At 39.2% G+C, this 25,595-nt stretch overlaps 1 protein-coding gene across 22 annotated transcripts in view; it reads right to left on the bottom strand.

Annotated features, from left to right (window-relative positions):
- Positions 1 to 25,595, bottom strand: part of LOC132129025 (rap1 GTPase-activating protein 1-like) — a 101,057-nt gene that overhangs the window by 12,005 nt on the left and 63,457 nt on the right. For 15 of the 22 annotated variants that reach the window (XM_059540434.1, XM_059540435.1, XM_059540438.1 and 12 more), the window contains 11 exons: positions 19,261 to 19,339; positions 18,981 to 19,034; positions 17,881 to 17,964; positions 16,826 to 16,926; positions 15,551 to 15,680; positions 13,082 to 13,237; positions 12,921 to 12,992; positions 12,226 to 12,312; positions 11,862 to 11,999; positions 9,988 to 10,131; positions 3,538 to 3,615 (listed from right to left, as the gene is read on the bottom strand). In XM_059540434.1, coding sequence (XP_059396417.1) covers positions 3,538 to 3,615; positions 9,988 to 10,131; positions 11,862 to 11,999; positions 12,226 to 12,312; positions 12,921 to 12,992; positions 13,082 to 13,237; positions 15,551 to 15,680; positions 16,826 to 16,926; positions 17,881 to 17,964; positions 18,981 to 19,034; positions 19,261 to 19,339 — 1,123 coding nt within the window. The remainder of the gene's footprint in view (positions 1 to 3,537; positions 3,616 to 9,987; positions 10,132 to 11,861; positions 12,000 to 12,225; positions 12,313 to 12,920; positions 12,993 to 13,081; positions 13,238 to 15,550; positions 15,681 to 16,825; positions 16,927 to 17,880; positions 17,965 to 18,980; positions 19,035 to 19,260; positions 19,340 to 25,595) is intronic. The other 7 variants (XM_059540426.1, XM_059540432.1, XM_059540431.1 and 4 more) reach the window with 3 other exon arrangements.

Below are 25,595 nucleotides of genomic sequence, written 5' to 3'. Positions count from 1 at the left end.
ACAGATAGCGTCAAACCACAGGCGATATTTGAGATTCGCCTTCGAGGGCCAGGCATACCAGTTTGCAGTCCTGCCATTCGGCTTGTCCGTAGCTCCTCGTACGTTTACGAGGTGCATGGATGCAGCGCTCGCTCCTCTTAGACTCAGAGGCACACGAGTGCTGAATTATTTGGACGACTGGCTGGTTCTGGCCCGATCACGAGCGGAGCTCATGGACCACAGAGCCGTTTTACTCGATCACCTCGAGAAGCTCGGCCTCAGTGTCAATTGGGTGAAGAGTTCGCTGAACCCCAGTCAGACGATCCTGTTTCTGGGTATAGTTCTGAACTCGTGTTCCATGACGGCGCGGCTGTCACCACAGCGCGCGATGGGCATTCAGCGTGCAGCGAGTTCTTTCCGCTGTGGCGCGACTGTGTCGCTCAAACACTGTCAAAAGATGCTGGGTTTCATGGCCTCAGCATCTCCGGTTCTGCGGCTGGGCCTGCTCCGCATGCGCCCCCTGCAGTTCTGGCTGAAGGCTCGGGTGCCGCGCAGAGCGTGGGCGTCTGGCCGGCTGCATTTCAAGGTCGATCAGAGCTGTGTTGCGGCTCTAGCACCTTGGACAGCGAACGGCTGGTACCGATCAGGTGTAAGCCTGGGGACTTCCCCGAGTGTGAAAATGGTGTCGACGGACGCCTCCACTTCGGGATGGGGAGCGCTGCTCGAAGGCAGACCGTCCTTTGGCCTATGGTCAGAATGGGAAAAGCTCCATCATATCAACTGCCTGGAAATGCTGGCAGTGGAGAACGCGCTGACGCGCTTTTGTCCCCATATCAAGGATCACCACGTCATAGTCCGTTCGGACGACATGTCCGTGGTGTCCTACATAAATCGCCAGGTCGGTCTCGGGTCCCGAAACCTGTGCAGGCTGACGGAACGCCTCCTGATTTGGGCTCAGCGCAACGTGTGCTCGCTGAGAGCAGTGCATGTGCCTGGACTGCAGAATCTGGGTCCAGACAGGCTGTCCAGAGGCAATGTTCCTACGGGCGAATGGTCTCTACACCCGCAAACAGTCCGGCTGTTGTGGCAGAGATTTGGCATGGCGGAGGTGGACCTCTTTGCGTCCCACGAGGACGCTCACTGCCCCGCGTTCTTTTCCAAGAACGAAAGCGCGCTGTCACGGAGATGGCCGTGCTGCCCGCTTTATGCGTTCCCTCCCGTCTCCCTCCTTCCGCAGGTGATAGAACGGGTGAGAGAAACGAGATGTTCAATACTGCTTGTAGCACCTCTTTGGAAGAACCAACCATGGTTCCCAGATTTGATGCAGTTAGCAGATGTCGCCCCGTGGCCGGTACCATTGAGGAGAGACCTCCTCTCGCAGGCCAGGGGCTCGATTTGGCACCCTCAACCGGAGTTGTGGTCCATCTATGTATGGGCACTCAATGGTTACCCGCTGATCTCGCAGTGAGAGTGCTAAATACCATCACTCAGGCTAGAGCTCCGTCGACACGACGTCTGTATGCCTCGAAGTGGTCGGTGTTCTCCAGCTGGTGCACAGCTCGAGGTTATTCACCCCTTAGTTGTGAGGTGACGGAGGTCCTCTCCTTCCTTCAGGAGCTGTTGGATAAGGGCAGAGCCCCATCCACGCTCAAAGTTTATGTGGCTGCCATCGCGGCGTTTTCTGAAACGGCGTCCGGTCAGTCAATAGGAAGGAATGATTTAGTCATCCGGTTCCTCAGAGGAGCTAGGAGGCTGAATCCTCCCAGACCTCCGTCAGTCCCTATGTGGGACCTCGCGGCAGTTTTGGAGGCCTTGAAAGGTCCCCCTTTCAAGCCTATCCAATCGATTAGCCTTCAGCATCTGTCGTTCAAGACAGTATTCTTGTTGGCTCTCGCTTCCGTGAAGTGTGTGGGTGATTTGCACGCGCTCTCGGTGAGCCAGTCGTGCTTGGAGTTTGGGCCCAATGACTCAAGAGTCATACTCAAACCTAGGCACGGTTATGTGCCGAAATCCCTCAACACACCGTTTCGGGCTCAGGTTATTGCCCTGTCTGCCCTGCCGGTGTCAGGGGAGGATGGAGACTCGAGTCTTCTTTGCCCTGTCAGGGTTTTAAGAGCTTATGTGTCTCGCTCTGCTGCCTTTCGGCAGACGGAGCAGCTATTTGTCTCGTTCGGTGGGCGTTCCAAGGGAATGGCTGTTTCGAGATAGACTCTATCCAGATGGATAGTTGACGCCATAGCGTTAGCTTACACTTCCAGGGGCCTTCAGTGCCCGTTGGGCGTCAGAGCACACTCCACAAGAGGCATCGCCTCGTCGTGGGCGTGGTCTACTGGGATCTCCTTGCAGGATATATGTATGGCGGCAGGTTGGGCCTCGCCGTCTACATTTATCAGGTTCTATAACCTGGAGGTTCCCGCCTTGCAAGCAAGGCTGCTGTCGGTATAGGCGAATCAGGGCCCTGAGGGGAATTCTGAGTTCACGAGCGCTATGCGCTGCCGACTGTTATATGGGCAGTATTGCGTAAGACCCGCATTGCCACATTGGTCAGGCCTTGCCTCGGCTGTGTGACGTCATATTGCCGCATCTACGGATGCTGCTAGATATGGGACGGAGGGCTTTTTCCCTTTTCTGTCCTGGACTCTCTGTGAGTCCCTCAGGTGACTGTGCACTGTAAATCCTGGGCGTTGCTTCAGGTTTATTGGTGTGTGATCCCTGCGCGCACGGCGTTTTACATTGGGTTCCCGTAGCGTCTTAGCTAAGACGCAGTACGAGAGAGCTCTCATAAAAGAACGTACTCGGTTACTAAACGTAACCTCGGTTCTCTCTAGAAGAGCGAACGAGTACTGCGTTCTCTGCCGTGCGCACGATTCACTCTGGTTCGCTTCGGCGATGAAATAAATCAGGTGAGTCAGCCTTTTCGAGCTCCTTTTATAGGTTGGGCCACACCCGTTTCGGCGGGAAGTGGCAAGAAGGGCGCGAAGCGCCCTTATTGGTCTGATGTTGCATCAGCCCGCGCTCGATAGGCTGTGCAGTTGCCGCAGAACAAGCCAATGAGCGAACGAGCCGTCTCGCCTATGGCTGTGTACTGCTGCAAATGCGCTTTACAAAAATACAAAATTAAGGATAATTTTTTGCTTCAGTATTTCGTGAAAAGAGACTTTTCCCGTAGCGTCTTAGCTAAGACGCAGTACTCGTTCGCTCTTCTAGAGAGAACCGAGGTTACGTTTAGTAACCGAGTACGTTTTTGTTTTAAATGTCTATATAGATTTTTTTTTTTGTACTTAGTTTTTGTTATTTTACTATATAAAATTAAATAAACTGACATTTGAAACCAAATGAAATTTTCAATATATTTTATTTCAATTTAAAAAAAAAATGTAATGAAAGTAATGAAAGATTCTATGGATTTAGCTGTAGTTAACTACTGTATAATAACCCTGGAGTAAACATAGTTTGTTCAGTGGGTGTATTATTATATACACTAGTGTCAATCATTCTGTTAACATGCGGTGAGAACAAAAGATGCATATGGGAGAGGAGTGAGAGTTATACATGAACCTCTTCTATGGTTCCTATTCCTATGGCACTGCCACGACGTCCATATTTACTTGGGCTTTTGCCTGGGACAAGCAATGACTGCACAGAGCCCACAGAGAAAGAGAGAGAGAACGAGAGAAATCATGAGTCCATGCAGCAGGTTATGTGTTATATAAACAAAGTAGCCTACAAACATCTGCTGGAGAGACAGTCATCAAAGCATGAACAGCAAGAAAAAAGCTGTCATGAACACAACAGAGTAGCCACACAAAGAAAAAAGGGCCAGAGGAACTTCAGGAGGTGACCTGTGGAGGACAAGAAAGCTGAAGTAGGAGCACACAGCACACAACTGGAGACAACTGGACAGTTTTCATTTGTACACAGCTTAACAGTTAAGGTTAACATTACTGGAACAGGTTAGTCAGACAAAGAGGTTCACATATATCATATGATATATGATCAAATAAAATCAAATACAATTTTAAATATTAAAATAAAAAACAAAACGAATAAAACATAAACTTTTACTATCCAGCGTATGTTATTTAACAAATTATTGGACCTAAGTACTTTGCAGTTTCAATTTGACTTTAAGGATGTTTTTATTTGCAATAAAAAAAAAAAAAACAGAATTTAATTAACTGTCAATTTTACTGTCCAGTTTGTTAATCATTTTTGCATATGATTGGATCTATGCAAGTTTTAGTGTGATTTTGAAGTTTTTATTTACTTTATGTCATTGATGTTGCATATTGTTGGACCTATACACTTCTCAGTGTGTTTCATGGATGTTTGTAATAACAACAACAACAACAACAAAAATTGTACAAAAATAAAATAAAAAACTACAAACAAAACAAAAAAGTACAAAAACACTGTCAATTTTCATATTCAGTTTATGTTAATAATTGTTCATATTATTGGACCTATGTACCTATTCAGTGTAATTTTTGGTATGTGTTGGGTTGTCAGTTGATGTGCACTGGGTCCTGGAGCAAAACCAGTTGAGATCCACTGTCACAGAGGACCATAATGGGCCCCCCATTACTGTTGATGGCCCTTATGACATAATCACCAGAGGGGGATGAATCACTATACACAATCTTTTATTTCGCCTGTAACCTTTGGGGTTAAAGTCTCAATAGTTGAAAAACCATTTGTGCCAACATTGTGGTTTTTATTCTCCATTGCATTACTTGTATTAAGGTCAAAAAGTCCATATGACTGACATGGCATATGATAGTGCTATAAATAACAGAAACATTAACTGTGACAGAGACATGGCTCAGTAACTCTGAAGTCTGTTCCAGTGCAAGTCCCTGAGTTGTGCTCAGAAGGGGCGCTGGCAGGACTTAGCATGGCTCTCATTGCCTCTGCGCTTGAGCTGGCAGGCCGGAGGACGCTGCCTCTGCACTTAACCTGTGCAAGCATTATACTTACCAACAGGACACCTGCATATTAAAACACTGGTACAGCAGAATCCATTCAACATGCACACACATAAATATGTAATGCTCCCAGCAAGTCCTTATGTGCTGATGTGCATCTGATCCTGTGGGGGATGCGGTAAGGTCAGTACATTCACAACCATCTTTATACTATAACACTGCCACAGGCCGCCTTATCCTATTTCAAAATCAGCTAATATTGATTCCTGAGGGGCACTGCAAGGAAAATAACAAAGTAATGTCTCACATGACCCCTTATAGACTATCTGACAGTATTTCATTCCCTCATGAACAACATGCAACACATTCCAGACCACTTTATGTCATGCACTCCTCAGAGCACCTCAACTCCACCATAACACACACGCACCTCCTGTGATCATTAAAGGAGTAACAGCCTTCTCTGGGGAATGCTCTAATTCATATCACATGCTTTTGGGTCAATGACATGTTTATACAGTAAAAGTGTCCACAACAAACAAAGGGAAAACACTTTAAAAATATATACTGTATAGGTTAAAACATCTATTCTTTGTATTCACGATTGATTTAAAAAACATGATCATTCCCAAAATAAAATTAAAATATTTTTACATTTTACAAATTATCTATATCTACGTTGTATATCTATATCTATATATATATATCTATATATATATATATATATATATATATATATGTATATATATATATATATATATATATATATATATATATATATATCTATATACATATATATATATATATATATATATACATATACATACATATATATATATATATATATATATATATATATACATATACATATACATATACATATACATATATATATATATATATATACATACATATATAAATATATATATACACACTCACCTAAAGGATTATTAGGAACACCTGTTCAATTTCTCATTAATGCAATTATCTAATCAACCAATCACATGGCAGTTGCTTCAATGCATTTAGGGGTGTGGTCCTGGTCAAGACAATCTCATGAACTCCAAACTGAATGTCAGAATGGGAAAGAAAGTTGATTTAAGCAATTTTGAGCGTGGCATGGTTGTTGGTGCCAGATGGGCCAGTCTAAATATTTCACAATCTGCTCAGTTACTGGGATTTTCATGCACAACCATTTCTAGGGTTTATAAAGAATGGTGTGAAAAGGGAAAAACATCCAGTAAGTGGCAGTCCTGTGGGCGAAAATGCCTTGTTGATGCTAGAGGTCAGAGGAGAATGGGCCGACTGATTCAAGCTGATAGAAGAGCAACTTTGACTGAAATTACCACTCGTTACAACCGAGGTATGCAGCAAAGCATTTGTGAAGCCACAACACGCACAACCTTGAGGGATGGTTGGGCCAACCTTGAGCCCGGATGGGCTACAACAGCAGAAGACCCCAACGGGTACCACTCATCTCCACTACAAATAGGAAAAAGAGGCTACAATTTGCATGAGCAGCTCACCAAAATTGGACAGTTGAAGACTGGAAAAATGTTGCCTGGTCTGATGAGTCTCGATTTCTGTTGAGACATTCAGATGGTTGAGTCAGAATTTGGCGTAAACAGAATGAGAACATGGATCCATCATGCCTTGTTATGACTGTGCAGGCTGGTTTTCTTGGCACACTTTAGGCCCCTTAGTGCCAATTGGGCATCGTTTAAATGCCACGGCCTACCTGAGCATTGTTTCTGACCATGACCATCCCTTTATGACCACCATGTACCCATCCTCTGATGGCTACTTCCAGCAGGATAATGCACCATGTCACAAAGCTCGAATCATTTCAAATTGGTTTCTTGAACATGACAATGAGTTCACTGTACTAAAATGGCCCCCACAGTCACCAGATCTCAAACCAATAGAGCATCTTTGGGATGTGGTGGAACGGGAACTTCGTGCCCTGGATGTGCATCCCACAAATCTCCATCAACTGCAAGATGCTATCCTATCAATATGGGCCAACATTTCTAAAGAATGCTTTCAGCACCTTGTTGAATCAATGCCACATAGAATTAAGGCAGTTCTGAAGGCGAAAGGGGGTCAAACGTTTCTTTATTTCCGTTTTGTCGCCCGTCTATGGCGTCATATAAACTTTGACCCCTCTAGTTTATCTAACTTCCTGCGGAACCGCCAAATACAAAGGTGAACAGAAGCAAAGACGAGACGAAGAAGAAAAAGTAGTAGCTAGCCTTGGTCGAGACTATTATATTTTATATTTATATTGTTTATATTCGTATTTATACCTCAATCAATAACTTAGTTATGGATCATGATTATGCTTTGCCTGCACGTTCTGTGAAACTGCTGAAACTACAGAGAGATGCTTGCATTCTAATAAACAGGTATGCATCCATTCAGCTAACTATATCTATCCGTATATTTTGTGAAACGATGATGTTATTTAGATGGAATATTGATTTGATAGGGGTCTGATAATTCATATATCTCTCCGTTCGAAAATACATGATTGTCAAAATACTAATGCCGGTGACACACTGGCTGCGTGGCGTCTCTGCTGCGTGCCAGAAGCGTGGCGCGCTGCTGCTACTGTAGGTGACATAGAGGGAGACCGCCAACAGACCAGGCTCTTGTCTTCATGACAACAATATCTATACTTCATGTTGAACATAAATATAAAGCCTACTGATAAAGGCAAAATAGACTTATGTTTGACAGGTGCAATATTTGAAAATCGATAATTATTTATTTATTTTTTAAATTACATTTGTATCTGAATTTATGTCAACCTATAGACTTTCAAACATCAAAATGTCATGAATTAATATGTATTTGTGTACAAAATTACATATAAACATATTTTCCTATTATATTTTGCCTGGAAACGCTTCCAACACGCATGCGTGTCGCGTGAAAAATAGGTGTTGGTTCTATTTCTAGCATGCACACGTTTTCCGCGCAGCTCGAGCCGCGCCTGAGACACGCGTCTCACACAGGCAGTCTGCAAGCTCTAACCTATTAACATGGGAGCCGAATTAAAAACTGACACGCCACGCAGCTGAGATGCTTGCGCCACACATCCAGTGTGTCGCCGGTCTCAGTTAAAATGAGTGAGGAATGTGGGGAGCGACAGAGCGCGTGTTCCAATGAACAACAACTCCCATGAGCCTACGCTCTTTCCCGACGTCATCAAAGTACGTCTCATGTTATTGTTTTGATTGAGTGACCCCTGGTGGCCAAAAATTCCATACTGTACGTTTAATGGCAATGTGCAAGTCCTTTTCCAGGCTATTAAAGTGAAAAAACTGAACATAAATATAGGGGCCTGATAAAAATAATTTTAGATGAAAATCTCAGATGCCACTTAGAGGCTTTTGCATCTGAACTCTCCATATATATATATGTAATAAAATGTATTAAATATATTTTATTTGCACCACATGAAAATGTACAAGCTGAACTAATTTTATCTGATATTTTAGAGACATACTATATGAAAAATTATACTGTTTATAATAATTAAATAGTGAATCAGTTGCTATTAATTTTTTTTAATTTTAATTATATCTTTGTACACACATACGTGGTTATGATCAAAAATGCTGGAACCCTTGGTAAATATGAACAAAGAAGGCTGTGAAAATATTTTATTTTGAGAATTTAAAAATCTCTTGAATTAAATGTTTTTCTTTTCATACACGTTGGACACACTTAACTGTACCCTTTTATTCAGTAGTTTTTGCACCCTCTTTTTGCCAGTATAACAGCTCTGAGTTTTCTCCTATTATGCCTGATGACACCTGGCAAGAGATCAGGGAACATTCCTTCATACAGGTTCATTCCATGTTGGTGGTGCTTCTCTTCAGTTCGCCACACTCATTTTCTTTAGGGCTCAGGTCAGGGAAATGGGACAGCCATAGCAAAAGCTTCATTTTGTGCTCAGTAAACGCATTTTTGTTTTGATTTTGGTGTTTGTTTTGGATCTTTGTCCTGATGGAAGATCCAACCATGGCCCATTATAAGGTTTCTAACAGTCAGGTTTAGATGTTTTATGAGCTAAAAAGCTCATTTTTAGTTTCATCTGAACATAGAACCCAGTCCCCTTTGAAGTTCCAGTTGTGTCTGGCAAATGAAATGCTGGAGTTTGTTTTTAAATGAGAGCAGAGGATGTGGTGATGTAGGTGCTGTTTAATAGTGAATCTTTTTTTAAAGGCTTTCTGACCCCAAAACTCAACTATTTTCTTCAGTTCTCCAGTTGTGATCCTCTGAGAGTCTTTGGCCATTAGGAGTTTCTAGGGGTTCCAGTGATTATGGTCATTGTGTATTAGAGAGAAATATATTAAAAATAAATTTTTTTACTTCAATGAAAGATTTTTTAATGAAAGATTAAATGGATAAACAATGCACAGCCTTCTTTGATCATAATTATCAAGGGTACCAACAATTTTGACCATGACTGTATGTATGTATATATATATATATATATATATATATATATATATATATATATATATATATATATATATATATATATGGCACTCAAATATCTCACCGTACATTGAATTTTATATCAAACATAATTTTAACAGAAATTAAAAACATGCTTATACAGGAATGCTGAATTTGGAATAAATGAATAGGTAGGAATTTCATGTCATTGACCCTCTTAACTCAGGAAATAGTGACTGTTGCTAGAGCAGCAAACATGAGCAAGACCAGTGCAAGTGACCCTTTTAAGAAATGCTCAGTGAATAAGATTAGTGGCTGCAGAGATGACAGACAGAGGGCATGATGGGAATGAGAATAAAAAAAATTAGGATAAAAAAAGGGACTGGTGCATGAGGGCAATTATTAATCAAATCGAAGTTGGTTGTTTAATCATTAATTATTTCATCTGCATTGTGTTGCTTGTTCTTAGTTTGCCAACTCTTGAGCATCTGTAGTCAGGTATTAGTGAAGTATGTTTAACCAGGACCGGTTTTTCTACCTCATAGTGAAGGGGAGTGAGGGGAATAGCATAGTTTGGCCCATTGGAAAGCCAGTAGGGCAGGGGGTTACTTACTATCCCAGGGGGTTTGGGGGACTCTGGTGAGTGGTTGCTGTTGTTGTTGTGGGTGAAACTGCCGCTGTGACTATTGGAGACTGTGTACTTCCTGATATTGAGGCCCATGGTGTCCAGAGACTGGCTCCTGCTGCGGATCACCCGCTATAGCATAGGGAGAGATCAGGAGGAGACACGGTGAGCTGCAGCAGGTCAGGGTGGGCCAGTGGAGTGGGTCTGAAGCCAATGAATCAAGTTGCTAAAACAACCCGAGGAAAATACCTGAGCCAAGTGTGCAGTTCTGTTTGTAAAAGTAAAAAGCATATGGCCAGCGGGAGTACTGATGATATGAAGTTATCAGGAAGTCACTAAGCTGAAGCCAGCAACCATTAGAGAGCAGAACTGCCTGAGAGTGTTAATGGATATTGATTAAATATCACCCACTAAAGTGCTGCCGATTTCAAGGGAAAATCCCAGAATGCCACAACCACGGATGAGCTGTGTCTATGCTAACAAGTTTGGCTATAGACAGCTGCTGATGAAAACGCTTTGAATAAGTGGTTGTGGAAAATGCGGAAGCAAATATAATAGGTTAAAAGACAATGAAAATGATTTATGAGAAGTCTGATTGATTTTTCATGACTGGATGACTACAATCAATGTGTGAACACCAATGAACACTTTCAATCATAAACCCGGCTCCCAAGCACATAGAAACAGTCTGTCTGTAATGAATTATTGCTATGTAAAATTCACATTCATCTATATACTCATCAGGCATGATGTTGCATTTACAGAAAAATATTTGTGTATAATATATCAGGTATGATTAATCATGTAGTACTAATTAGTTTGCAAAGTATATTAGGAAGCGAAACACTGTAGACCACAAGATCAATCTCATGAGTGCATCAATGCTCGACAATGTGCTATCGGGACTAATTAGTGTTAATTACAGTAATGAGTAATTTAATCTAGGTAGCATCGGTTACATCACTTGGAAGCTGGAGTCATAAAGACACCGCCATCTAAATCCCAAAAGAGAAAAACTGCTACTGTTCGTAAAGAATAATAGCAGCAAGGTAAAAAAGACCAGTCTGAACCAGAGTTATTATCATCATTAACTGCAACTAAAACTAAAATGTAAACTTCTTTTATTTCAGCTGATTTTTGTTGCTGTTGTTTGTTTCTTTTAAGCTGAAGTACTAAAATAACTGAACCTATATTACCGTATTTTCCGGACTATAAATCACACTTTTTTTCATAGTTTGGCTGGTCCTGCGACTTATAGTCAGGTGCGACTTATTTATCAAAATTAATCTGACATGAACCGAAAGAAATGAACCAAGAGAAAACATTACCGTCTACAGCCGCAAAGGGGCGCTCTATGCTGCTCAGTGCTCCTGTAGTCTACACTGAAAGCATAGAGCGCCCTCTCGCGGCTGTAGACGGTAATGTTTTCTCTTGGTTCTTGGTTCTAAATAAATGCGACTTATAGTCCAGTGCGACTTATATATGTTTTTTTCCCTTGTCATGACGTATTTTTGGACTGATGCGACTTATACTCAGGTGCGACGCATAGTCTGAAAAATACGGTAAATAAAAGTGAATAACTAACACTGAATAGACATATTAAAACAGAAACTAATACAAATGACAAGCACAACAAATTGACTAGAACTTTAAATAAATTATAAATTTTTTAATAAATGTAAAAAAAATCTTATTTAAAACTATAAAAACAAAAACATATTATATAATATAGTAAAATAACACTACAATGAATGAATGACTCATCTGTCACAGTAATGCTTCACGAACATCCCCATCCTCCTCTATTCTGGATGTAAGTGCCCTCAGAGAGACCCCCAGAGCTCTGTGTCCTTGTGGATTACCTTGAAAGACTCAAAGAAGCCCCCTCCCCCTCCTCCATTCTCCAGTTTGTCCTCCTCTCCTCCCATTCCCATCATCGCCTGACTGTTGATGTGCAGCTCCTCGTACAGCGTCTCCAGCAAAGCAGAGCGGGTACGCTCCTGATGATGATGAAAGTGGGATAGTGTACTTGTTTAGCAAATACATTTGAATATAAATAGTAAATGAATGTTAGACGAGGCTTGTAAATTTATTTTAAGGACATTTACATGTATGCATTTGTAAGTCACATTTATCATAAAATACATTTTATCAATACATCAAATTTGAAACCATACCTTGGTGTTACACATGAGCACTGACTTCTGACACCTTAATGACACTCACCTCTAATTTGGCAAATTTTTCAGCTTTGTAACAAGAGTATTCGGCATTGATCAGCTTGGTAAGCAAGAATTCATGAAACTCTGGGCCCTGAGAGACGCAGAAAGGTGTAAATGGAGAGCAAATGAGAGAAATACAGTTGGAAGAAGAGGAAAGTCCTTTTGTTACAAGCAATACCATTTAAAATATAAATTTCTTAAAAATACATTAATACATTTATTCAGCAAGGATGCATTTGACTGATTAAAAGTAACGGTGATAGGCATTAAAATAAAAAAAAATAAAAAAAGTCAGCATATTAGAATGATTTCTAAAGGATCATGTGACACTGAAAATTCAGCTTTGCCATCACTGGAATAAATTTCAAAATATATTAAACTAGAAAACAGTTGCTTTAAAAAATGTATTATATTTTAGAAAATTACAGTTTTTGTTGTATTTTGCTCAAATAAATGCAGCCTTGGTGAGTAAAAAAGACATTCAAAAACATTTTAAAAAATCTCACTGACCCCAAACCTTTGAATTGAATATAACAGTATTAAACAGATACCCCCCCACCAACAACCAAATGCCATTCAAAGATTATTTATTGTATTTATTTTATCATTGCTTTCCCTAGGAAATGAACCCATGATCATGATGTTGCTAGTGCAAAGCATTAATACTCCACTTCCATTTATTAAGATTCAGCAACTCACTTTCTTAAAAATGGCTGGGTTGGGGAGGGATGGTCCGAAGAATGGAACGTCGTCTCTCGCTGTTACTGAAACCTGGAGAATGACAGATAGGTGTATCATTTACTGACTCACAGAGAAGTGTTACAGAATCGCTAGATTGCGGTTATACTGTGATAATGTACCTTGTACAGGACGTTGTCAGAACAGGCATTTTCAACTTGCACCACTATGTAGGCATGAAGGAAGTTGGAGGCAATCATGTCTGGCACAAATGGAGTGTTCTCTTCTTGAAACACGATGGCCACAATGTCATTTCCTATATGCCTCTTCTTTTGTAGCTGTGATAACAAAACAAGACAGTTTAATTTTAAAATCCTTCAACACTTGCACTTTCAACAAATACCAAACAGCTGTTAAAGTGAGATCTCTTTGGCAAAATTTAAAATGTATTAGCAGCTTTCAAGTCAAAGAATAATAAAAAAGTGGGACCTGGCTGGACGCTGATTGGTCAAGACTGCAGTGCTGCAGTCTATTAAAATACAAAATATAGTAAGGTATGATGCAAAACACTTGTTCACATTAGTTTCATAAAAAGTCACCTATTAATGTGTAAATAAACTACATACAGTCAAAATTTTTTGGGTCAATAAAAATATTTCATAGTTTTTTTAACAAGTCTCTTATGCTCACTAAGGCTGCATTTATTTGATAAGAAAATACAAGAAAATTAAAGAAAATACATTTCATGTATTTTGAAATGTAAAAAAAGAGAAAAAAAGAAAATACATTTCATTTTAATATTTTAATATATTATTCAAATAAATATTTTCTATTTGAATGCATTTTAAAATCTATTTTTTGTGACGGCAAAGCTAAATTTACCGCAGCCGTTACTCCAGTCTTCGGAAAAGACTGAAAAAAAAACCAGATACTGACCCCAAACTTTTTGAACAGTAGTGTATACTTCTGAAGAATAATAGCACATAAAAATTAAAAATTAAATTAAATTTATGCATTTAGCAGATGCTTTTATCCAAAGCGACAGTGTATTCAGGCTATCAATTTTTACACAATGCTCTACCACTTGAGCTACAGGAACACTAATAATAATAACATAATAATTTAGCTTTAAAAAATATTGTTTTAATGAAAAGTTGCATCTTTAATATTAATTTAATAAGCCATTTTATACAATCAATATGGTAATGTGCCATGTCCAAATATATTTGATGTAATACATTCAAATTTTAATAAATTTTAATAAATTAAAATATTTCATTTTAATATTTTAATATATTATTCAAATAAATATTTTCTATTTGAATGCATTTTAAAATCTATTTTTTTGTGACGGCAAAGCTAAATTTACCGCAGCCGTTACTCCAGTCTTCGGAAAAGACTGAAAAAAAAACCAGATACTGACCCCAAACTTTTTGAACAGTAGTGTATACTTCTGAAGAATAATAGCACATAAAAAATAAAAATTTAATTAAATTTATGCATTTAGCAGATGCTTTTATCCAAAGCGACAGTGTATTCAGGCTATCAATTTTTACACAATGCTCTACCACTTGAGCTACAGGAACACTAATAATAATAACATAATAATTTAGCTTTAAAAAATATTGTTTTAATGAAAAGTTGCATCTTTAATATTAATTTAATAAGCCATTTTATACAATCAATATGGTAATGTGCCATGTCCAAATATATTTGATGTAATACACGAACACAGAGTTGTGATGAGTGTCATTAAATGCTCTCCTGGCTGACATTTGATGATAAATTCCATTCATTTTAGGATTTAATTTATATGTCAGTGATGCCATGTGCTGAAGTTGTTTTTCACAACATGTCTCAACAGATGGCTGTCAAGGGCAAACACAGAGGTTGCTGCCGCTCATTTAAACATGGACATCAGTTCACCAACCCGATCTGCTGTCAACCTCCAATCACTGTAGACTGTGTGCACATATGACAGTGAGAGAGAGAGGAGCATGCTTCATGTGCTCTAAATGCAGAAGATTCCCTGAGGAGTGAGCTCTAAAAACAATCTTCCTCAGAGGGTGCAGCGCTGCCAGTGAAGGTGCAGAATAAAGGTCACTCTGTGAGTCAACAATCGTCTGCCAGCACATCAGCAGTGTGTGGTTGCAGGAAACATCATCTGCCCCAGTGCTAAGGAATGGATTTCTCCGCTCCTGCCAAACCAGATGGCTTATACCTATGTGGCTTGTTTTTTTTTGCATCAGATCAGTATCTAAAAAGACTGATTTTAGTCTTTTTAGGATATTTTGTTCCACTAATAATTACCACAGTTGTATTGATTAAAGGATCTAGAAGCAGGGAAATGTGCTATCAGTAACCCTCTCACTGAACCCACAGCATTGTGAGTAGGTATGCACCAATCCGATACTCAGTATCGGTATCGGCTCCTATACTATATTTAGTAAATTGTGTTTAACACACTTAAGAGTCATTATCAGGTCAGCACAAAAAGGTTTAAAATTTTTTGAAATTCTACACTTATTAAAAAAAAACCAAAAAAAAAAACCTGCGCTATCCAATCAGATCGGTATCGGCCAATTCTCAGAATTTTGAGAATCAGATCGGTTCTGTAAAAATGGTATCGCTGCATCCCTAAATGTGAGTACCTGCTGTGTATCACCCTCTGTGTAAGGCAGCTTAGTTGACACATGGAACATGATCTCCTTGTTGTGGAAATTGTGGTACACAGATTCAGAGCCTGTCTGACCATGTGTCACATCCAGTCCTCCACGAAAACTATTAGAAAACATGAAGGGCATTGTTAGCACTAAACTTCATAGAGACAATTATTGCAAATTTTGTAGCAAATCTTTATAATATAGATATCTCTCAAAAGGTTACATACTGTAACATTCAGGGCAAAATTTCTACAATGATATTACACCACACTGTTTTATTATTAATTAATAAATTATTCAGTCTCTCACTAAAATTAAGAAATAAATTATTGATTTAATAAAAAAAATGCAAAAGGATAAAAAGAAATATAAAGAAACCTATAGGTTTTAAATGTCTATAATTTTGTCAATTTGAAAAATGTATTACCATTAACTAAACCATCACATTTATTTAAAATACATACATTTAAAAGTGATTTATTTAAATTTTTATTTAAGAAATAATTAAATAAATAATATAAATAAAATAAATTCCGTTATTCTTAAGTGTCTCTCCTTGTTCTTTAGTTTTATTTTATTATTTATATACAATTACATATTTTAAGTATATTTTATTAGTACTTTTTCATATACAATATTTATTCATATTTATATTGTTTTTATTTTTCACGTTTTCATTTTATTTGTATAAGAAGTTTTGGTAATTTTATGCGCTTTTGTCATGTTTATTTGTTTTAGTTTTTCTTTAAATATTTCACTTTACCTTTAATATTTCTATTCCAGCTTTAGTCTGAGTAATTTTAGTGCTTCAACATTTTGTTTTGGTTATTTGCCAGGGCAATATTTAAAATTTATGTGCAGATTTGTACATTTTTCCGTCTAATATTTATATTTTATTTGATTTGATTTCATCTTTATTTAAATACACAGACTCTTTTTAAATAGTTTTTGTGTTAGTTAATAACAACACTGGTTTAGTCTAGTTTAATCAGAGGAAGCATAAATACATGCAATGTACATTTGACATTTTATGTGTGATTTGAAAGTTCAAACAACGCAGACAGTGCGTGAAAATAAACTGCACAATAAGAAAGTGTAGTTCATTCTTAGTGAAATCTCTCATCAGAAGTGCACAAATAAAAACTCCAACATCCAAAGCTTCTATTGTAACTAATTTATGTTGTTAAACATTTCATCCCGCACGTCTACATCTTGCTTGTGCCATATTGAGAGAGAGAGAGCTGTTCTGTTTATAAGTGTTACCCTTTGAAGTCATGGAGCTCGATTTTCTGTCCCAGAAACTCTAAAAACTCCACAAAAGCAGGACTCTCCTCGTTATTCCCAAACAACTCCTCCTCTGAGGTCTACACAGATAAAAACACATCAAGTGCTTATAAGTTTCATACAAACATTTGTATGGTGCCCTTGGCAGTAGACACAGTAACCCATCAGGAACAATAGAAGGTCATCTCAACAAAGAAGCTTCATGCATTATCATTACTTCAATTACTGAAGGAAATAAAGTATTTCAGCCTTTCACAAATCACAAATCTCCCAAAAACAAGAACACATAATGATGAAACATTATGTTACAGCACAAAGTCCAACATTAAATAAACCCCAAATGAAATGAACCCACACACACAAAAACAAGAGCATCTTGATGAAGACAAAAGCAAACTCTAAAATTAGCAAACCTAAATGGCTCATTATGAGTCAATTAGCTTGATGAATATGTAAATCTTTCCCCTGAATACACAATCTCCCATTTAAAGTCAAGGAGGGCAAGCGGAGGTTTTGAGAATCGATCCAAAAGGCGTGTTATAAACATGAGCATGTCCCATTAAGGGCCTCAGTGTTCTTACTGCCCACATAGGAAAGGTTGAGTGTGTAAACACACCAATCTGTGAGATGAAGAGGCTGTTCAAGTACATCTCGCAGCCTCCACTGTCATGCTATTATGCTAAGGGCATTGCTGGCACCTCTCACTCTCTGCCTACTATCTGCAGCCTTAAAGGTCAAGGATCTGTCTTAATGCAATCAAAGCTCTCCTCTGGGAACAATAGCCTCATGATTTGAATAAAAAACAAATTAAGACAACAGCTTGATTGTTGTCTAAGCAGAGGAGCCATTGTGAGGTCAAGAGGAGGAAGGACTACTTTGTTAGCTGTTTGATTCAAAAGATTGAAGGTGTTGTTCTAAATAAAGATGAATTATGTTGGTGAGTTACAGCACTGATTCATCTCTGTGAATCCGAAAAATGAGAATAAATCAGTTGCGAAGAAGTTAACAGAGATAAGGCGTCCCATGTGACTCACCTGTCCAAACTTCTGATAAATGACTCCAAACTTGAAGTTGTTGCTTATGACATGTTCGTCGAAAGTGACAATGAGCCTGGAGGCCTGTGGGAGAGTAGATGTGTTCAATAGAATGATGAATGTCTTTTAAGTACTAGAACATGTCCCCCCATCAAACTTTTAATAACACGTAAATGTATCCCCCACACTTTGTTCGGGCAAGTCAAGTTTTCAAAGGCTGTGTGAATAAATCTAGATTTAAATTCAAAGAGATAGGATAGTCTGTGCATGTTCTGATATTTTATTCAAATCCAGAATGAGGCGATATGAACATTATGGAGCGCTAAAGACTCTCATGCCGTGTATGTTTCATTCATACTCAAAGCCTTAGGGTGCTCTATCACAGTCCAAGACAGACTCATAGAAGTAATAACTTATGACGTGGCAGGAAATCCCTAATATGGACAAAGACATCCAGCTACCGCTGTATAAGCTGAATAAAAAGCAGAAATGTTTTGACTGATGAGATGTGAAGACATTACACACGATTGTGATAATATATGGTTTATATATTGTATATATTACACCTGTTTTCAAGTTATCTCCAGGTAATAAATAAAGAAAATGAAAATAAATAATGCAGTGCTAATTCATATAGCATTTATTATAGCATAAAAAAATTCTACCTTATTCAGTGATAAAAATGGACAAATGAAATGTTTTTAGTATATAAACAAATAATTTTTTTTTATACGTATAATAATATAAGAAAAATATTATATTGTCCAGTAGAGTATTTGATTTCTTAGCCAATTAAAAGTAGGAAATAAGACAAAAATAAGCAAAAAGACAAATAAATAAATACATAACGGTATTATATTTGACATTTCTGTCCCCCTCACTTCTGAAATGATGTCTACGGCCCTGGCTTTGTCAGCACTGCAAACCCTTGAGACACAGAACAATACTTTCACAGAAACTAGCATATTTCCCAGTGCCACTCTTTAATTAGCCAGGACAAATGATTCAGAATTATGTGTTATTGAGTTTAGCGTATCACTTTGGCGCAGGTGGGTTATATAAAAAGACTGATTGAAATTGTGTTGTGTAGGGTTGCGTACCTTTGGGTAAAGCACAGGGAAAAATCGGTCCACGTTCACCTCTTCACAGACGAGCTGATAATAATGAAAAGAGAAAGCACTTATTGATTCATTCCTCATTCTCATTTGATCTTGCAAAACTGATGCAACACTATGGTTGTCTGTCCAGGCAGGACAGAACAGGCTCATGGGAGAGTGAGACAATCAGTCATGTCACTCGGATAGAAGTGTGATGAATTGAAGGGCCTGAAAACAATGGTGCTGACCCCATTCACCCCCTCCTCACATGATTCACTCTCACCTTGGCCATCTGGACAATGTTGGGGAATTCGGTCAAACAAGATATTGGAATCACGTCGTGATATGTTTTCATTTTAGTTCTGTAAAAAAGGAAAGACATTAGTAGACATAAGATTGAAGCTAAATACTGCTGCAAAAAGTATATAATCAAGGCAGGGGCGGCGCCAGAGAATTTTTAACAGGTGCTGAGGGGGTGCTAGATTATTGACGGGGAGCTGGGTAATTCAGGGCTCAGGACTCATTCTTATCACTGGTCGCTCTTTTGCGACTAACTTTCTCAGTTGGTCGCACAAGCACATGTTCTTTTTTTTGTATAAATAAAATAAATATAAGGAAATACATGCCCACTTGATTTTGTAAAATTCTTTAATTTTGAAGTCCGTATGAAAAGGTGCATTTCTATTAAAGGCACGTCCATGTGGAGATGGCGAGTCAGTGTCGGCATTCAGCAACTTCATCTTTGCACCCTCACACTAGTTTATTAAAAAAATAATTAAAATGTCTTCTCCCCCCACAGACACATTCATAATCACTTAATTGCTTTATGTGTGAGCTTGAGCACGGAATAGCCTATAGCCTAATACACCTGCCTATATATTAAAGGATGATTACAGTAGGCGTGTACCACCCGTGCAAGGCCACGGGGTTAAATAAAACCCATTCACATGTCAAACTTGCTCATGAAACTCACCACGAGGTGGCACAAATTTTGACCATTCATTTTGTGAAATATTACAGTGACGGCAGTGCTTGAAGTGTGCTTACTTTTTACTGAACAATATCAGCCACTATTAGAGGTGTGCATTATGCCATAAAAAATATAATGATAGAAAAGGTGGATTATTTTTAATAGGATGATTATGAGTGATAGAGGCCTGGTGGTAGCACATATTTTGCCACCAGTCACATCAATGTCACAAATGAAAGGTATGAAACTTGCTTTTAAAAATGGTCACAGTTGGTAAACCGTGATCTCTGGGTTTTGCACTTTGTGGGTGAAGTCTGTGTGTTACGCGTCAGCACTGATTAGTTTGTGGGCATCTCCGTTAATTGTCATCAGCAACAGCTGTCACTCATTACTCATCCCTATATATTGGCTTGTCTAGCGTCCTGTGTTCGTGAGAGCGTTGTTTCATGTTTATGACCTATGCTTTGCTTTATTGTGTGTTTCTGCGTTGGATGTCCGTCTCTCCCCGGAACCCCGTCCACTCTACGCAACCCACCACCAAGCAACACCACTTACCTTCAGCTCACTTCCCCGCAGTTCCTGTGTCACCCTCTCCTGCTGCCTACTCACCTCCGCCTTCCAGATTCGTCACTCATCACCACCATCTTGGACTATGCATTCCTCCCAGCGTTGTTTGTGTCTCAAGTACTGTCTGTATCATTGTCTTCATTAAATATCGTTAATCTCACACTTGCTTCCTGCCACTCCTTCACCCAGTCGTTACAGAACGCTCTCACCAAACATGGTAGCAGCGAGCACCACTTCACTGTCTGAATTCATTCACCACAGCGTCAACCGCATGGATCAGCAGCAGGAGAGCATCGTGAACACTGGACGCACGATCCAAGCGCTGGTGACACAGGTGTCCGAGCTCACCCAGCGGATTCATCAACTCACCTCTCCCACTGCGATCTACCTCCTCGAGCTGCCCCCAACGTTCAAAGGCCTAATCGACCTGGCACTCCAGGTGGATGCTCGGATTAACCGCCTGGGTAGACAAGTCAGTTCTACACGCCATTACGTCTCTCTGGAAAGGGGCCGCTCGAGTCGAGAGAACATGGTCGGTCCCGTCGACGATCACGAACCCATGCATGTGGGTTCCCCACAGGCAACCACAGTGAAACCATATCCTTTTACCTCATGGACTCCCCTGTAGCTCCCATTGTTTTAGGTCACCCCTGGTTAATTAAACATAATCCACGAATGGATTGGGGTTCCAACACAGTCACCTTGTGGAGTGAAAGTTATCATGAGTCTTGTCTGGTTTCTGCTTGTCCTGTTGTGCCTGTTTCTGTCTTTCAGAAAGAGACCATGGTGTTATCAAACGTGCCTGCAGAGTCCTTGGAGGTGTTCAGTAAGTCCCGTGCTGCTTCTCTTCGCATCGTCCCTACAACTGTGCTATAGATTTAGTGCCAGGTAAGTCTCCGCCTAAAGGCAAGCTTTACTCTCTTTCTATTCCGGAGAGGGAGGCCATGGAGAAATACATTTCTGATTCCTTGGCATCGAGGTTCATCCGCCCTTCCTCTTCTCCAGCGGGGGCGGGATTCTTTTTTGTGGGTAAGAAGGATGGTTCTCTGCGAACTTGTATTGACTACAGAGAGCTGAACAACATCACGATAAAGAACACCTATCCTTTACCGTTGATGTCTTCAGCTTTCGTGAGGTTACAGGGAGCATCAGTATTCACAAAATTGGATTTACGTAACGCTTATCATTTGGTCCGCATCAGGAAGGGGGATGAATGGAAAACCGCCTTTAACACCCCTAGAGGGCACTTTGAATATTTGGTGATGCCGTTCGGGCTCTCCAACTCGCCAGGGGTTTTCCAAGCACTCGTTAATGACATGTTGATCATGAGACATGGTAGATCAGTTTATATATGTTTACCTGGATGACATACTGATTTTTTCTTCATCTCTCCAGGAACATGTTCAACACGTCAGATGAGTGCTCCAGAGGTTACTCGAGAATGGGTTTTTTGTCAAGGCGGAGAAATGCGTATTCCATGCACAGTCTGTCCCCTTCCTAGGGTATATCGTCTCGTCCGAGGGAATACGTATGGATCCTGACAAGGTTAAGGCTGTGATAGATGGGCCATCTCCAGATTCCCGTAAGGCCCTACAGCGGTTTCTGGGGTTCGCCAATTTTTATCGACGTTTCATTTGTAATTTCAGCCAACTAGTCTCACCTCTGACGGCCTTGACCTCCCCAGTCCTCCGTTCAAGTGGTCGGATGCAGCTGAAACTGCATTTACCAACCTCAAGAGCCGCTTCGTTTCGGCTCCCATCCTTGTAGCTCCTGATCCCACACGGCAGTTCGTGGTGGAGGTCGACGCATCAGAGGTGGGGGTAGGAGCAGTTCTTTCCCAACGTGCTGCCTCGGACGATAAGATGCATCCCTGCGCGTTTTTCTCACATCGTTTATCTCCTGCTGAACGCAATTATGACATTGGTAACAGAGAATTGTTGGCCGTCAAATTAGCTTTAGAGGAGTGGCGTCACTGGTTGGAAGGGTCAGGGGTACCTTTCATTGTTTGGACCGATCACAAGAATCGTTATTTCATGTTTATGACCTATGCTTTGCTTTCTTGTGTGTTTCTGCGTTGGATGTCCGTCTCTCCCCGGAACCCCGTCCACTCTACGCAACCCACCACCAAGCAACACCACTTACCTTCGGCTCGCTTCCCCGCAGTCCCTGTGTCACCCTCTCCTGCTGCCTACTCACCTCTGCCTTCCGGATTCGTCACTCATCACCACCATCTTGGACTGTGTATTCCTCCCAGCATTGTTTGTGTCTCAAGTACTGTCTGTATCATTGTCTTCATTAAATAACATTAATCTCGCACTTGCTTCCTGCCACTCCTTCACCCAGTCGTTACAAAAATTTGCTGATGCATTTCAGCAGGTCACGCATAGTTCTTATTCGTTATCTGTCCTTTTCTGCAACATCTATTGCCGTATAGTACAGAGCCCTGCTCATGCATGCAAAAATTATAATGTCTTCGAATTAAGAAATTGTTGATCAATTTTTTTTATTTGTTCCTAAATAAAATTTTCAAATAATAATTAAACCATGTTTTAAATAATAACAATAATATGCATAATACAAACCTTTTACAAGTTTATTACTTTTTATTTTATTTTATTATCCTATTCACTTTAAATTACTGGAATAAATCAATAAAAAAGGCCCTCATGTTTAAACGAAATCAAATGGTTAAAACATTCTTGTGAGTTTATATATTTTTTTTCCCGCATATCTGTGAATTGGCTTACACGTTTTCAAATCTCCATGGGAAGTTAAATGTATTAATTATAGCAGGTTTTCATATGGAGTCATATTCCCTGTGTGATTTAATGTAAAATAGGAATACAAAAAATAATTTGAAAGCTATGTCATTTATGTGTTTCATGCAGATTGGGGGAATCTGTTCAAAATGTAAAAAATAAAACATGAATTAGACAACACAATACAACTTAAGAACTTTGTCATTAAATGAGATATGTATAACATATCCATTTACATGTTAACCTTTTGTGAAAATAATTTTGCAGATCAGCTGAACTCAGATTTGATGCTTTTCACTAAATGACTTGAAAACAACCTCAGATTCACAACATTAGTTTTTTCAAAACACAATAAGGTGTAGTTTAGCTTTGCGGTGTGCAAAACTGTGGGTTATATTCACAATAAACTACAGAATACATCACAATACTGAATCTATGAAGGGCTAATAACAACAGTAAGATGATAATAATATATGAGTGCTCTTTGGTTCATAATTAAGAAACGACTTTTAAAAGATTGTAGTTATTATTACAGCGAAACGTTTTTTTTATTTATTATTATATTAATAATTTTTATGTAAGGCTGAAAAGTAATAAGCATATAAGGATATAAGATCAGCGTTGGCATCATGGCTTCTTTGGAAAATATTAAATACACAAAAATGATCTGCATGATGATATTGCATGATGTGAGATGAATGAAGAGCGTGTTTCTCTTGCATGTCAAACACTGTACAACCCACTGTACAACACTACTATAAAAGGGAAATTCTGGATTTTTCTAGATTAAATTTTTTATTTGAATTTGAATTTTTAATACAAGAAATATTAAAAAAATACAAATTGATAAAAAGAGTTTTGTGTAAACTCTGCAGTTCTATGCACACTGGTTTAAACGTTATGCTTCAATCATTTTTTTTTCTTTTGGATAGAGCATTTCCAATTTATACTGAGCAAAATATATTTTTTAGGAGGGTTGAGGTTTGGGGCAGTTCGTAGCTTCATCGTGGTGGCTGAAATAGAAAGGTGTGAATCGCTGCTCTGCTCAGTGTCGGGTGGCTGATCAGTGATTCAAACTTCCAGAGCAGGTTTAGGCAATGTGTCTCTTTCAGGATAAATTCATCATTTGGTTTGAATTTTGCAATTGGTGTGCAACGGCATATACTATACAGTATTGGATACACTATAATATACAATGTTGCTTCATTTGCTTTGTTTCATGAGAGATACCCGTGTCCATGAGAGAGACAAAGAAACTGACCGAAAGAGACCCAGGGCGTGCAAAAGAGAGAGACAGACAAATTTGTTATTTGCCTTGTACTATTTTCATTTTGCACTTTTATTTGTACGCGTCAATGCTGCTGTTCTTTTGGCAATAAAATGTAAAAATACATATTTTACCCACGTGGTAAAAAGCTCATTTTGGTTGACTAACATATGTATGTGCACTTTGAGTGTGCATGAGTGCACAGTCTCTAGGTGAGCATGCAAATGATGAATGGTTTAAACACTGGCAAGACTTAAAAACAAATGCAAATTATAAACTTTAGTGATGATGCAACACTGCCTTGATTGTACAAGTGACTGTGTCACTGTTTTAACTGTGCAGCTCGCTTATAGAGCAGACACGATGTGGTGATTTGAAGCCATTTGCTGTGATCCACTAACACTGTTTGTGAAATTAGTTTTCAAATTTCTTTGTAATTTATTTAATAATGAAATACGAATTGTATATCACCTTCTGCATTATAATGAATTTACCCACACAGGACGGAGATTGAGTGCCACTGCATGTCATGCCAAACCTCTCACAGCAGGCGCGTTGTCAGCTTCAGATTGGTTTATGAGATCAGCCTTTTTAGAGACCGCCAATCAAACTTTGCGAGGCTTACTTTTCTAACATCAATGACAAAGTTTATTTTATATAAAAAAATAGCAACATTTACATTTAAATTAAAAACTAAATACATGCAAATACTGTTTATTATCATTCTCAGTTTTGCTTTGCTTCAATAATGTATTGAAAATTACACAAATCCCCATCCCTGGCAGCTCAAAAACAGCAACAACAAAAAATGTTTGTAGTGGAATTTAAGCACATCATTGCCCAGTTCTAAAACAGTTACTCTTATTAACAGCCTTCAGTTCAGTGTCATTGTGGCATCATTAAACGTGTCACATTTGATTTGATAACAGGAACATCCTGCTGTATTCCCTCCACCCACTCACATTGCCCTATATTGTCCATCTGGTGCCTAATGCGGAAATGAGGGTGGTGTGTACATTTGGCCTGTTTAATCTGTGAGAAAAGAGGTTTTATTG

This window comes from Carassius carassius, chromosome 46 (assembly GCF_963082965.1).
Source record: "Carassius carassius chromosome 46, fCarCar2.1, whole genome shotgun sequence".
Lineage (NCBI taxonomy): Eukaryota > Metazoa > Chordata > Actinopteri > Cypriniformes > Cyprinidae > Carassius > Carassius carassius.
Note: the sequence above shows the minus strand (reverse complement) of the source record. Positions and strands in the feature narration are given on the sequence as shown.